The sequence below is a fragment of the Podarcis tiliguerta genome, assembly GCF_965153285.1.
Source record: "Podarcis tiliguerta genome assembly, chromosome: 16".
In the NCBI taxonomy this organism is placed as follows: domain Eukaryota; kingdom Metazoa; phylum Chordata; class Lepidosauria; order Squamata; family Lacertidae; genus Podarcis; species Podarcis tiliguerta.
This window is the reverse complement of record NC_139549.1, coordinates 26,527,874-26,540,631: the sequence shown is the minus strand read 5'-3', so window position 1 is coordinate 26,540,631 and position 12,758 is coordinate 26,527,874. Positions and strand designations below refer to the sequence as shown.

The window sequence follows — 12,758 nt, the reverse complement described above, 5'->3', positions numbered from 1 at the left end:
GTGCTCCCAAAACATTTCACAACAAAGCTGCTCCTCCTTCCTACCAGGCCCTTCCCAGAAGACACACTTTGGGGGGGGGGGAATACAGCCTGATGTCATCATTAGGGCTTTGAATCCTAACCTTGCTCAGTCACTGTATTACAGAGTTGGGCCTCCAAAGGTCATCTAGTCCAACCCGCTGCACTACAGGAATCACAGTTAAGGAATCCCTGGCAGATGGTTATCCAACTGAAAACCTCTAATGAAGGAAAGCCCACCGCCTTCCAAGGTACAGTGGTGCCTCGCAAGACGAAATTAATTCGTTCTGCGAGTCTCTTCGTCTAGCGGTTTTTTCATCTTGCGAAGCAACCCTATTAGTGGATTAGCGCTATTAGCGGATTAGCGCTATTAGCGGCTATTAAAGGCTTAAGGGATTAGCGGATTAGCTGCTAAAAGGCTATTAGCAGTTTAGCGGCTTAGAAAAAGGGGGTGGGGAGCGGAAAAAAATCTCAAGACTCGCAAGACATTTTCGTCTTGCGAAGCAAGCCCATAGGGAAATTCGTCCTGCGAAGCGCATCGAAAAACGGAAAACCCTTTCATCTAGCGGGTTTTCCGTCTTGCGAGGCATTCGTCTTGCGGGGCACCACTGTAGTCCGTTCTGCTGTGGAACAGCTCTTCCAGTCAGCAAGTTCTTCCTAATGTTTAGTTGGAATCTCCTTTCTTGTAATTTGAATCCACCGGTTTGGGGTCCCACCCTCTGAAGCAGCAGGAAACCAACACAGAGTAACTAGTAGAGATTTGAAGTGGCTTCGGATGCTGAGTTTCCCCCATCCTGCTTCATCATCATCATCATTTGTATAGCACCCTATACCCCCAGGTCTCAGGGTTGTTCACAACATAAAATTCTGGGGATACTCAGAATGGGAAGCAGAAACAATGCCAAATCCTTACCATGACTGGCCCAGTCATCAGCAGAGAGCAGCCGTGGCAAGACTCGCCAAATTTCCTCCAGTAGTCCTTATGGCAGTAGAGTTTTCCATCCTTTTCGTAGTACCAGTTTGTGAGGAGGTCCTGGCACTCGGAGCAACTAGGAGGCAAAACAAAGGATGGGAGGTAAGACCTACATCTGCCCACCTGCAACCCGCCAGGCTATGGAGTAAAGGGAAGTCCCTTTGGGGTGCTCTATGTCAGGCATGTCCATAATGCGTTTGGGCTGCCTAATATGGCCCCTGTGGCAGTTTATTTCCTGGGGTAAAATCCTAAAAAAACCTCAACAATTTTAATCATAAAAGAAGCTCAACAACTCCAACTCTTAAAAAAGCTCAACAACTTCAATCTGAAAAGGTCAACAACTTTGGTCGGCAACCACAGCCCTTCACTTCATCAAATGTGGCCCCCTTTGAAAAAAGTTTGGAGACCACTGCTCTAGGTAGTAAGCAATGAATAAACGCAGTAAATAATACTAAGAGCCATCCAGCTTGCCCAGAGCAGAGCCACTGAAATTAATGAGCCTGTCCATTAACTTCAGTGGGTCTACTCTGATCAGGGCCAGCACTTAATACCAACTAATGATAATACCAATAAGAATAAGGGTGGCCACTGAAATGACATATATATTTGTTTTTAAACCTAACATAATAGCTAAACTTTGCAATAACTCTACCAACTTTCCATTTTTGGGTAAGACTTCCCTTTTCTCTATACACTAATACACTACTCAGCACAGAAATAAAAAGCCTGGAAGGAAGCCAGAAGAACCTGGATTTAAGTCTCCAGACAAACTCCCCAGACCCAACCTGGGGAGCTCTGGTTGTTTTGGACTACGACTCCCATGAGCCCAATGCCAGCATGCCCATATGATGCTGGGGCAGATGGGAAGAGTGGCTCAGACCTGTGGAACACTGGGGCTGGAGGATGTTGTAGTCCAGAGCGGCTGGAGGGCACCAGGTTGTACAAAGGCTGTCCCAAAAGTGATCTGCGGATGGGTGGATGAATAGAAGACACACCTCTGAGGCCCGCAAGAAAGCAGCGTGCAGAAGGAAGCCTGAATGCTGAGGTGGTGGTCACTCTCCAAGACAAGAAGATGGCCTCTGACCCTCCCACTGCAAAACTCATGATCCTTGCACCATTACGAACATAGCACCAAGGCGAGGTGACCATGCACATAGAACCAATGTCCCTAGCCCCAGTGGCGTAGCGTGGGTTGTCAGCACCCGGGGCAAGGCAAGTAATTTGCGCCCCCTAACCCGTGGATTTGCGCCCCCTAACCCTAACCCCCAGATGTTGCGCCCGGTGCGGCCGGCCCCCCCTGCACCCCCCACGCTACGCCACTGCCTAGCCCACAGGGCCAGGAGGCAGGTCAGAGTATAACTCTCTGCCCAGTGATTTGTAATGCTATTTCTAAGGCAGGTGCGTGCCTTTCTCCGACAATGGACACAACATCACCAGGCTCTGCATATCACCACCTCCCAGGTGCGCAGTCTGAACTACTCTCTTGAAAACCCTCCTTCTCACAGGAGACACAGCAAGCTTCCTTTGCCCATCTGTTTCAGGACAATTGCTTCAAACTGTGTTTCATTTTCTGGTGGTACAAGGAGAGGGGATCCCAAATGATGACTGGGCTGTTGAACACTGCTTAGCATATACGAAAAGAAAGCAGTTTTTCACACCTCTGGAATTTACTCCCAGCAAGATGTAGAAATGGACACCCACTGAGATGGCTTTAAAAGAGGGCTAGACAAATTTCATGGAGAAAGGATGCCTATAGCCAGCAGCCACAATGGTTATATGCGATGTTCACTGCTGGAGGCAGTATGTCTCTGAATACTAGTTGCTGGAAGCTACAGGAGAGGAGCTTGCTGCCGCACTCAGGTCCTGCTTGAAGGCTTCCCACTGTGGCATCTGGGTGGCTGCTGTGCAGACAGAGGGGCACCCTTTGGCCTGATCCAACACTCTTCTTATGGAACCTCCAGGCCCAGAGGCAGTCTATCTAGATTCCTAGGTTCTTTGGGGTGTTTGGTCCCTTTGAGAAGATGATGCTGGACTATATGGGCTTCCTTTGACCTGATTCTCCCTGGCCACTGCTTACGGTCTTAAAGCAGCCTCCCCTAGGCTGAATAAGGAAGGGAGTGCTTAGCTACCGGTAATTACTAAGGTGTTTTTATACATAAGCCAGTGGGCCCTGCCCAACTTTTACCCAGATAAGCGAGCTAACCCTACTACAGAAACGCCTCCTCCTCAGCATGCAGCTGCGTGCCTGGAAGCATCAAATCTTGCCTCTCCTTCAGCTTCTAGCCTGTAACTTTAGTTGATAAGATTGACCTGGCAAGTGGGACCAATGAGCAAGGAGGTGCCTATCTGTACAGCGGCAAAAAGGATTTGGAATTGTTAAATAGCTGAGGATAGCCTTAGTGCCTGTCACTCTGAGAGAGGCAAGGTGCTCTACTCTTGGCGCTGCACCAGATAAAACAACAGCAAGACTTGGGGAAAGAGAAAGCAAGTAGTTAAGATGGCTTGTCCAAAATACTTGCTCGTCAGCATGCCGCGAACCCCGGCAGAAATTCCAAGATTTAGCTACAGGTTCAGATGCTGGACCTCTGGGCAAGGTCTTGTTTGGGGTGACGCACATGCCATTAGTCACATTCCAAGTAGGAACACGCTTCCTGCAATGACCGGGCAACCAGAGGTCTGGGTCAGCCAGCCCCAACCTGGTGCCCTCTAGATGTTTTGCACAACTCCCGCCACTAGCCCCAGTCAGCAAGGTCATGTGGGACAACTACTTCCACCAACCCCAGTTAGCAAGGCTGAACAGGTGCTTTTTTCAGTATGTGCATTGAATTTCTATCTGGAGAGTGAGTTTTGGCTAGCCCTGTCATTCAGGGCTCTCCCTACCACTTGTGGGCTCCAACAGGGCCACTATGGCCGCTGGTGCTTGCTCTAGCACCGGGTGCCGAGCAACCTCCTGAAGGTGCTTGAAGTTCTCCTCCACACTGATGCTGGTACCCCTGGTTGTCACCGTATTAGGAATCCTCTTGGTTGCAGAGCACCCTGGGGGTTGTAGTCCAGGTCTGGCTGCTCAGCCTTTGCCCTTACTAAGTGCCATTCAGATGGTTCAGACTACAACTCCCATCAGCCCCACCATAATACAGTTGTACTGGCTTAAGCTGATGGGAACTGTAACCCGAAACACGTGGAGGGCACCAGGTTGGGGAAGGTTGCTCAGGCCACCGGAAACCAAAGGAGGAGTTCCAGAGCGGCTCTCGTCCACTGAGAGAAATTCTAGGCATTGCAATCTGCTCTGCCAAAGCTGGTCATCCTTCTGTGCTGCTTTATCTACAGAGGTTGCACGTTACAAATTCTAGGAAGCTGAGGAAATTTGAAAGGGGGCTGCTGCTGCTGCAACACAATTCTGGGGGAAAGGTGAGGGGCTGAGGCGCATTAAGAAAACCCTCCCCTTAAGACGTCACGGTAAACAAATCCAGGCAGGGCAAATTCACAGAAGAAGTCCGCCCAGGCCTGCAGAAGCCCAGCACACATTCCCAAGACTGCTTCAGAATGTGAGTGAAATTCCGGCTCAGAAATGACAAGTGCTTTAGCTTCACACACAGCTATGCGCTGCATAGAATCACAGAGCTGGAAGGGGTCCCAAGGGTCATCTAGTCCAACCCCCTGCAACGCAGGAATCCTTTGCCCAATGTAAGGCTCGAACCCACAACCCTGTAAGAGTCTCATGCTCAACTGACAGAGCAGGATTACGGTGCTGTTCCTAAGTGTTCAGAGCACACCTTGTGAGTATTTCCACAATCATTACAGTCACCATGTTAAGGCAGACCCTATTTCAGATGGGAATGAGGAGTGGCTCAGAAATGATAGCTTGCCTAAGTCCACACCCTCACTCAAGAAGCTCATGGCTAATGTTGGTGTTTTTTTTAAAAAAAATGTAAGTACTTGCTCTCTTGCAGATTACAAAGTCATAGGAAGTTGCCTTATCCCAAGTCAGACCACTGAACCATCTAGCTCAGTACTGTCCACACTGACTGGCAGCAGCTCTCCAGGATTTCAGGCAGGAATCTTTCCCACTTCTACATACAGATTGAACAGGGGGCCTTTTGCATGTGATGAAATAAATGCTTCTGAGTCTGTCCTGTGTCAGAAGCACATTCCTGAAGCAGCTGCAATTAAAGCGGGGGGAGGAGCAGGCACACAAGGGGAATGGGAGGCATATTCTAACAGACACTGGATAACTTTTATGCTAAGTGAGAAACTAATGCCCTCCTGACTGCTCCAAACTGCAGAACTGGCACTGCTGCAGGTGCTCCATAGTATTTGTTCCAGGTTTGTAAGAAATCGATCTATTAGAACTCACTGTCTACTGACATCAGGTGGGTGCATTCCTTTAGGTGACTGCTTAAAACGTTTTCATTCAGGCAAACCCATCCAGACATGTTGGCATGTGTTTTAAACTGTCTGTCGGTACCTTGACTGTTGGCTTTAATTATATTTTGAAAAACTTAAAATACCTATTTTTAACTTTGCCTTCCATTGACCATTTTAATGTTTGCTTTATTTGTTTGCTTTTTTGCAAACTGCTTAGGGGTTCCGTTTACAAATCAGGTGGCATTTAGATTGTTAGGTGAATAAAATGAAACAAATAAAGTAACACACACCATAGGGAAGGATCCAGTCCTAAAAGCAGATTCCCCAAGTTCTTCCTAACCATTTGCATGTCTGCCTTGTGGCACCCAATTTTTTAAATGAGATTCCAACACAATTTACCCACCTCACCACTAGCCACAAGTTTCACTTGCTTCCTGGCGGGGAACAAACCCCTCAAGGTGGGAGTTAAGGGCTTGGCGCCTGGTGCTCACTTGAAAGACAGGCTTAAAACAAGCAATAATCCAGGAGGCAAGGGGGCTGCTTTGGAAACGAAAGAGGTTTATGGAAACCCGGCCCAAAAGCTATACAGCACTCAGCTCATCCACGCATCTGAAATCCGATAGGTATGGCACCAGCCTGAATCACTCCTACAGACTTAAACTGGCCCCAAGTCACCCAGCGAACTTTATGGCCACAAGGTCTCTGTTAGACGACAACTGCCATCATTTAACACACCACACTGGCAAACAAGACGTGAGGCTTCAGGTGCTGTAGGTTGAAACACAACACACACCCAAATGAACCTGCAAACGCTGCTAGCAACCTATCACGTCTCACCCCACCTTAAGCAGGTAAGAAAGCATACAGACTGTGCCCTCCTACCTGAAAGATTTCTACCAGGCAGGTAGGTTACTGGGTAGAAACACACCTAACAGCGTAGGAGTGGGGCGAGGGGTGGTGGAGGGGAAGCTGGCCCCCACCGCCCCCCGGCCACATACTGAGCATGGCTTACCGAAAAGGCTCCTTTGGAAGGAAGGAAGGTGGAGCAGACAAGTAGCTTCCCATCTCCGGAGTGCTGGCTAGACCAGCTCAGACGCAAACCTGTTTGACGGCTTCTACCGTGCAGCCAAGACGGCCATAGAAAAGGGTTCACTTTGCCTCCTGCCGATTCGGGTGCCTCGCTGCTGCTGCTGCTAGCACAGGGGAGTGCCAGGTCCTGGGCGGGTTGCTCTCCGCTGGGATTCCCCTGGCTCTCATGGTCGCAAGGGGAGCAGCAGCCTTAGGAGGAGGCTGTTTCAACTGGGAGCCCCTCAAGGGAGAGCAGTGTCATTAGCCTTGTGCCCGCCCAAGGCTAGAGCAGTTGTTGTCATGCTTCCTCCTCCTCCTCCTCCTCCTCCAGTTCTAGCCCAAGGGTAGAGGGTGGAGGGAACAGGAGGAGGAGCTCTTCTTTTCAGGAGTGAGGTGGATAGTTAACATGATTAGCAGGGGATAACAACAACTCATTTACAAAAGGTGGAATCCACGGACCTGCAAGGCACAAACCTCCCTCCTCCGCATAAAAAAAACAAAACATTAAAAAAGCCAACCCACCACAGCAGTCCAAAGTTGCAGGATCCAGCCAGTAATCAGAGCTCACTGTCAAGTTGACTCCGTGGTGGCGATGGTGGCTCCTAAACACCATCTTCACCTTTCCCAGCCAAGGAAATGGGATATAACCCTCAGTAAAGGTAAAGGGGTAAAGGGACCCCTGACCAATAGCTCCAGTCGTGGACAACTCCGGGGTTGCGGCGCCCATCTCGCTTTATTGGCCGAGGTAGCCGGTGTACAGCTTCTGGGTCGTGTGGCCAGTATGACTAAGCCGCTTCTGGTGAACCAGAGCAGCGCACGGAAAAGTCGTTTACCTTCCCGCCGCAGTGGTACCTATTTATCTACTTGCACTTCGTGCTTTCGAACTGCTAGGTTGGCAGGAGCTGGGACTGAACAACGGGAGCTCACCCCGTCATGGGGATTCGAACTGCCAACCTTCTGATCGGCAAGCCCTAGGCTCTGTGGTTTAACCCACAGCGCCACCCACATCCCTCAGTAGCATGCTCCAAAAGGTTTGACAGAGGCTTGCAAGACACATCTACACCATGTATTTAAAGCACATGGTTTCCCCACAAGAATCCTGGGAGTTGTAGTTTGTTAAGGGTGTAGCTCTTGGGGGGGGGGAAATGGCAGCTCCCAGGATTCTTGGTGGGGTGGACCCACGTGTCTCACATGCGCACTGAATGGTTGGTGTGGATGTGACCAATAACTTTCACCACTGAATACCATGGCTAACACAGAGCAGCCAAAGGAGGTGTCCGGACACCACCTGCCTCAACTTTGATGCGATGAATTTCAGTTCTTATGGCTTGAGGAGGTGGAAGGGTGCTGACCAACAAGAGCCAGCCTTGTCCCTTTTGACTTATTGCATGGAGCAGGAGCCAGCTGAGCTTCAGAGATGCTAAATGCCTGTCTGGGAAAGAATGTGGTGGGGGGTGGGGTCCCAGCTGTGACATGCCTGCTCCTAAGGAGACCTGCCTCAGACACAGAAGAGGTGAACAGTTATCACTTAGCAGATAACATTTCCTTCCCAGGCCAGGAGCTCTGGGAGTGGTTGCCAACACTTTATGATTTCCTGGAGCCATTTCAAGTGGAGATTTAGGCTTGGTTTGGGCGCAGGAGCTGCCTCGGTTGCCCTTTGCTGGAAGACCGGAGGCATTAACGCTCCTTGACCTCTCTGATACCATCCACCATAGCTATCTTCTGGAAAAGGTTATGAATCATGGGGTTGGAGGAGTAGGGAAACAGGTTCTGTATATTTCCTTATCTGAACGTTCGATCCCAGGTGATAACAATGGAGGATTTCTGCTGAACTTTTTGGCATTTATGCTTGGGGGTCCCACAGGGTTGTGGGTTCAAGCTGCACGTTGGGCAAAGGTTCCCTTGCGCTGCAGGGGGTTGGACTAGATGACCATCATGGTCCCTTCTAACTCTACAGCTCTATGATTCTTCGCTATGAGGTAGGCTAGGATTTGAATTAGTGACTGGCCCAGGGTCACACAGTGAGCTTCAAATGACAGCATGGAAATCTGAACCCTGATCCCCCAAGTCCTAGTCCAACACTCTAACCACAGCACCACACTGGCTCTCAAGGACCTTGCTTCCCACATTCGCCCGCCAGTGACGTCTGGGAAGCCCACAATCGGGGCTTGAATGTCCTCCTGTCGTTCCCTAACAAACCATTGCTCAATCCCCTTACACAGATTTTAGCGCTGGGAGGGAGAGAAAGATCAATCAGGTATGCTTCTCACAGCTGCCTCGTGTCGCAAAGTTTCCTGTGCAGCATGGATGCCTCTTTGTCCTAAAATGCACACAAGGCCAGGGAACGGAGAGAGAGGACTAACCGAGGCTAGTGCTATGCCAGTTTTTTCTTTTTTTAAATCGTACAAACCTTCGAGTTCAAGCATTCTTCTTTGTTAGCCAAAAAGGAAAGGCAACTGGGAAAGCATATCTAGTTGTGAATGCATGTCCTGGAAAGTTATGTCACCACCCGTGCCTGTGAACGGTTCTGTTCTGATGGTGCTTCAACAAGGGAGCCCGAGGCTCAAATGCCATGAAGCCCACAGAATGGCCTTGGGCAAGCTGACAGCTCTCAGTCTTGCAACCTGCCTCAGACAGGATGCAAGGGTAAAAGAGATACATTGCAACATTCCTCAAGTCCTTGGGACAGGGCAAGGCAGAAAAATCTAAATGTGTGTTTTTAAAAAACTAAATCTGCATACTGATTTCCTTGATTTAAACTTATTTAAGTGATTTACGAAGGATTACGTATGCTCCCCAGTGCTCTGACCCGTTGTGCATTACATTATGTTATTCCCCAGGAAATGTTGCCTTGTTGAATATACAGTGGTACCTCGGGTTAAGTGTTTAATTCGTTCCGGAGGTCCGTACTTAACCTGAAACTGTTCTTAACCTGGAGCACCACTTTAATGGGGCCTCTTGCTGCTTCCGCGCCGCCGGAGCATGATTTCTGTTCTCATCCTGAAGCAAAGTTCTTAACCTGAAGTTTCTGGGTTAGCGGAGTCTGTAACCTGAAGCGTATGAAACCTGAAGCGTATGTAACCCGAGGTACCCCTGTAAAGGACAATGAGTTCTAGTTTAACCCTGTTGCCTTACATATTTGACAAGGCAACATTTGGGTGCCCAAAATGGAAAAGCCGAACGGTATCTCGAGGTGACATGGGCTACGATGTACCAGGAATCTCTCCTGCACAAGCCCCCCGTGAAATCATCATTGCCATTGTTTTCATTCATTTCAGTGGAGCCTGCACAGAAGAACTTTCCGCTGGGGTTGCATCTGCCTGCTGCACTCTGGCACCCAAAGCCTGCTGCTGCAGAGTCTGTTGACACATTAGGGCTATGAAGTTGAAATCCAGATGCTGCAGATTTTTTAAGAGGTTTCCTTTCAGGATAAGGGCAGGCTTGGCGGCAGAGAACAGAAGCACATTAGGTGCTGGTTTGACACCTGTGGCTAAAGTTTCCTAAGAACTGGAGTTGAATTGCAAGGCGTGTGTGTACACACACACACACACACACACACACACACCAGCCAGTCACATTTATGGAAAAATAACCTCCGTAAATTGCCAGGATCTTCCACTTAGCTGGGCTTTTAAGCCGGCTGTAAAGTGCAGAGTCAGTGACACCAGGGTCATAAATCCTGACACAGTCCATCTGTTTCAGGAAGAGGGAGTCTTTCCTCCTGACCATTTGCACAGAGCTCCACTGGAAACAGAAACAATGCAGTGAGTTTGTGTCTAGGAATGCACTCCTCTTTTCCATGCCCTCCTCATATCCCAGCCCCTTTTGGATTATTAGTTCCATACCATGAACGAAAACTGCCACGGAATAATTGGCAAGTCCCTTATTGGCTTCACATCCTCAACTTTTTTGGGGTGGGGGGGGAGTAGGCAGGACAGAGAAAGAACAGCACAGAGTATTTGCCCCAGTGTTTGATTTCATGAGCTGAAATTTGCCCCCACTTGATCCATATAGATAATCCTCAAGTCTAAATTTATGATGTCCTGCCGTGTGATTAACAGCAAACAGCACTTCTGCATGAGAGGCCAACTTGCAAGAGCCCAGCGCGAAAACTGTAAGAAACTAAGACAGCTAAAAGCCCTGCTAAGAGATTCCATTTGGAGTGTTGGCTTCCTGAGATTCTCTATAAACAGGAAATATATTTATCATAAAACTTGATCTGCTTTTGAAGAGAGACCTGCAAAGCAGCTTCCACGCACAAATTTGCACACACAGCAGGAAGCAAGGAAGGTAACACTTCATTGCCCAATAAAGAACAATTTATCAATTTAGTGTGATTCGACATGAACAATGTACTACTTTGCCTTTTTTTAGGTGCCACAAAGCTCTTCGTTGTTTAGACATTGATTAGTCCACTGCTTATAGATCTTCTAACATTTCTAAGCCACTTCCAGAAAGATTAAGCTTTACCGACGTAAAGCTAAGAAGCTTCCACAGGTGTCATTTCAAGGTCCCTTTGCCTCCAAACACTTATCGTTGCTTCATAAGGTGCTCAGATCATCATCAGTTAAATAAACTCACTTTTAAATCATTGGGTCTTGCATAGGGTCTTACATTTCTGCTCTGAGGCTCTTTTCTCATGACTGGATGAGTGCAAAGCTGGCATACATTTGCTTCCCATTTGTTTTGCATTATCTGCACAACTCCCTTTAGGTTGTGTTTCTCTCACAGGGATGAAGTCCACAGACTGAATGCACACCATACTTTAAAAGCACCCCCTCTCCAAGAATCCTGGGAATTGTAGTTTGTTATGGGTGTTGCAAATTGCAGCTGTGTTAGCAATAAACTACAGCTCCCGTGATTTATTTATTTTTTGCTGGGAGGGGAATGTGTTTTAAATGTGCTTTAAGTGTATGGTGTTTACACAGCCATATTAAAAGAAGCAAGAAAACACGGAAACAGTGATTCTTCTCCTGGGTAACCTGCTCATTGTCGCTGTGATTCCTTGGTCAAGCATGGCTTCAGCCTGCACCCCTGTGAGCTTCGTGAACATAGAGACATGGAGACAGAACCTTGGTCCATCTAGCTCTGACCAGCAGTTGCTCTCCAGGGTTTCAAGACAGGGCTGTCTCTGTCTTAACACGGAGGTGCCATTGGGGATTGAACCTGGGACCTTCTGCATGGTCTACCACTGAGCTATGGCCCTTCCAGCAAACTCATTGCAGCTCATTTCAGGGAGGGACAACACTATTTGACAGCACAGAACTCCAGCACAGTAGTGCTCCTGCACCTTTGGTTTAAGAAGCTGGAAACACTAGCAAGGCCCTTTCTCCTCAATTCCTGCCCCAAGGTTTGGTGATTATACTAGCTGAGGCTGTTCCTGCACTTGAATGCACAGCTAGCCCAGCAGCTAAGGATGGGGAGCCAAGGGCAGTCAGGAATGTGCCCCTAAGCTATTGCCATTGAGATGCGAAGAGCTGAAAAATGCAAGGACCACCTCCAGATGCCTCAGGAGAAGAGAAACCCCAGGCACATTCCTTGCAGTTCCTTTGGTGACACATTAACTGTTGCCCAAGGAACAGGCCAGACTGAACCCTACCCTTCTCTCACAAGAGAAAAGCTTCTGTACGTACAAATTCTTTTGCGTGTGTCTGGAGGGGTTATCAACATTATTTATTTATATATATTTAATAGCACTCACTAATAAGAAAGAAAGAAATCTCCAAGCAGTTTACGTAATATATAAGGATAATTCAAAAACCAATATAAACATTCACATAAAAATAGTTTAGGGGTGCTGGGATCTGTAGCTCTTTGAGGGGTAAACTGCAATATCCGGGATTGTTTAGGGAAGGGGTATATGCAAAAAGACAAATCCTTTTAAAAGAAACAGAAACAATGATCAGCGAAAGAGCATAGGAATAATTAAATTCCTATGGAGCATGGATGCGTGACCCATTAAACTGAGGCAGGGGCTATTTGACAGGAAAGGGAGGCAGAAGCAGAGATTTTTTCCAGGCAGGAGACATTTTTGAAGTCAGCGTTCACCCCACCGCTGCCAGACACACACACACCCCTGCTATATTCATGGCAAAGACGATAGATTTGACTGTTGTGGCGAGAACAACTGTGAAGGGAACAGCAGAATAAACCAGTGGACTGGCACCCTGCAAGCTAGCTCGACCAGTCCTACCCACAGTGGCAGATGTGGCCGGCAACAACGCCGCCCCCAAATACCAGGCCTTCACACACACTCATGGCAGGGGCAGAGCTGGCCAGGAAACCGACAGCAGACTATCAGGGAAGTGCAACAAGAGCCAAGCCCTCCAGAGCAC

General features: G+C 48.4%; 1 protein-coding gene across 4 annotated transcripts in view; it reads right to left on the bottom strand.

Moving 5' to 3' along the window:
- Positions 1-12,758, bottom strand: part of LIMK2 (LIM domain kinase 2) — a 50,194-nt gene that overhangs the window by 24,228 nt on the left and 13,208 nt on the right. For 2 of the 4 annotated variants that reach the window (XM_083417732.1, XM_083417735.1), the window contains one exon: positions 931-1,066. The exons of 1 other annotated variant lie outside the window; for it this stretch is intronic. In XM_083417732.1, coding sequence (XP_083273858.1) covers positions 931-1,066 — 136 coding nt within the window. Of the gene's footprint in view, positions 1-930; positions 1,067-6,367; positions 6,781-12,758 lie in introns of those variants that run through there. One more of the 4 variants, XM_083417733.1, reaches the window with a different exon arrangement.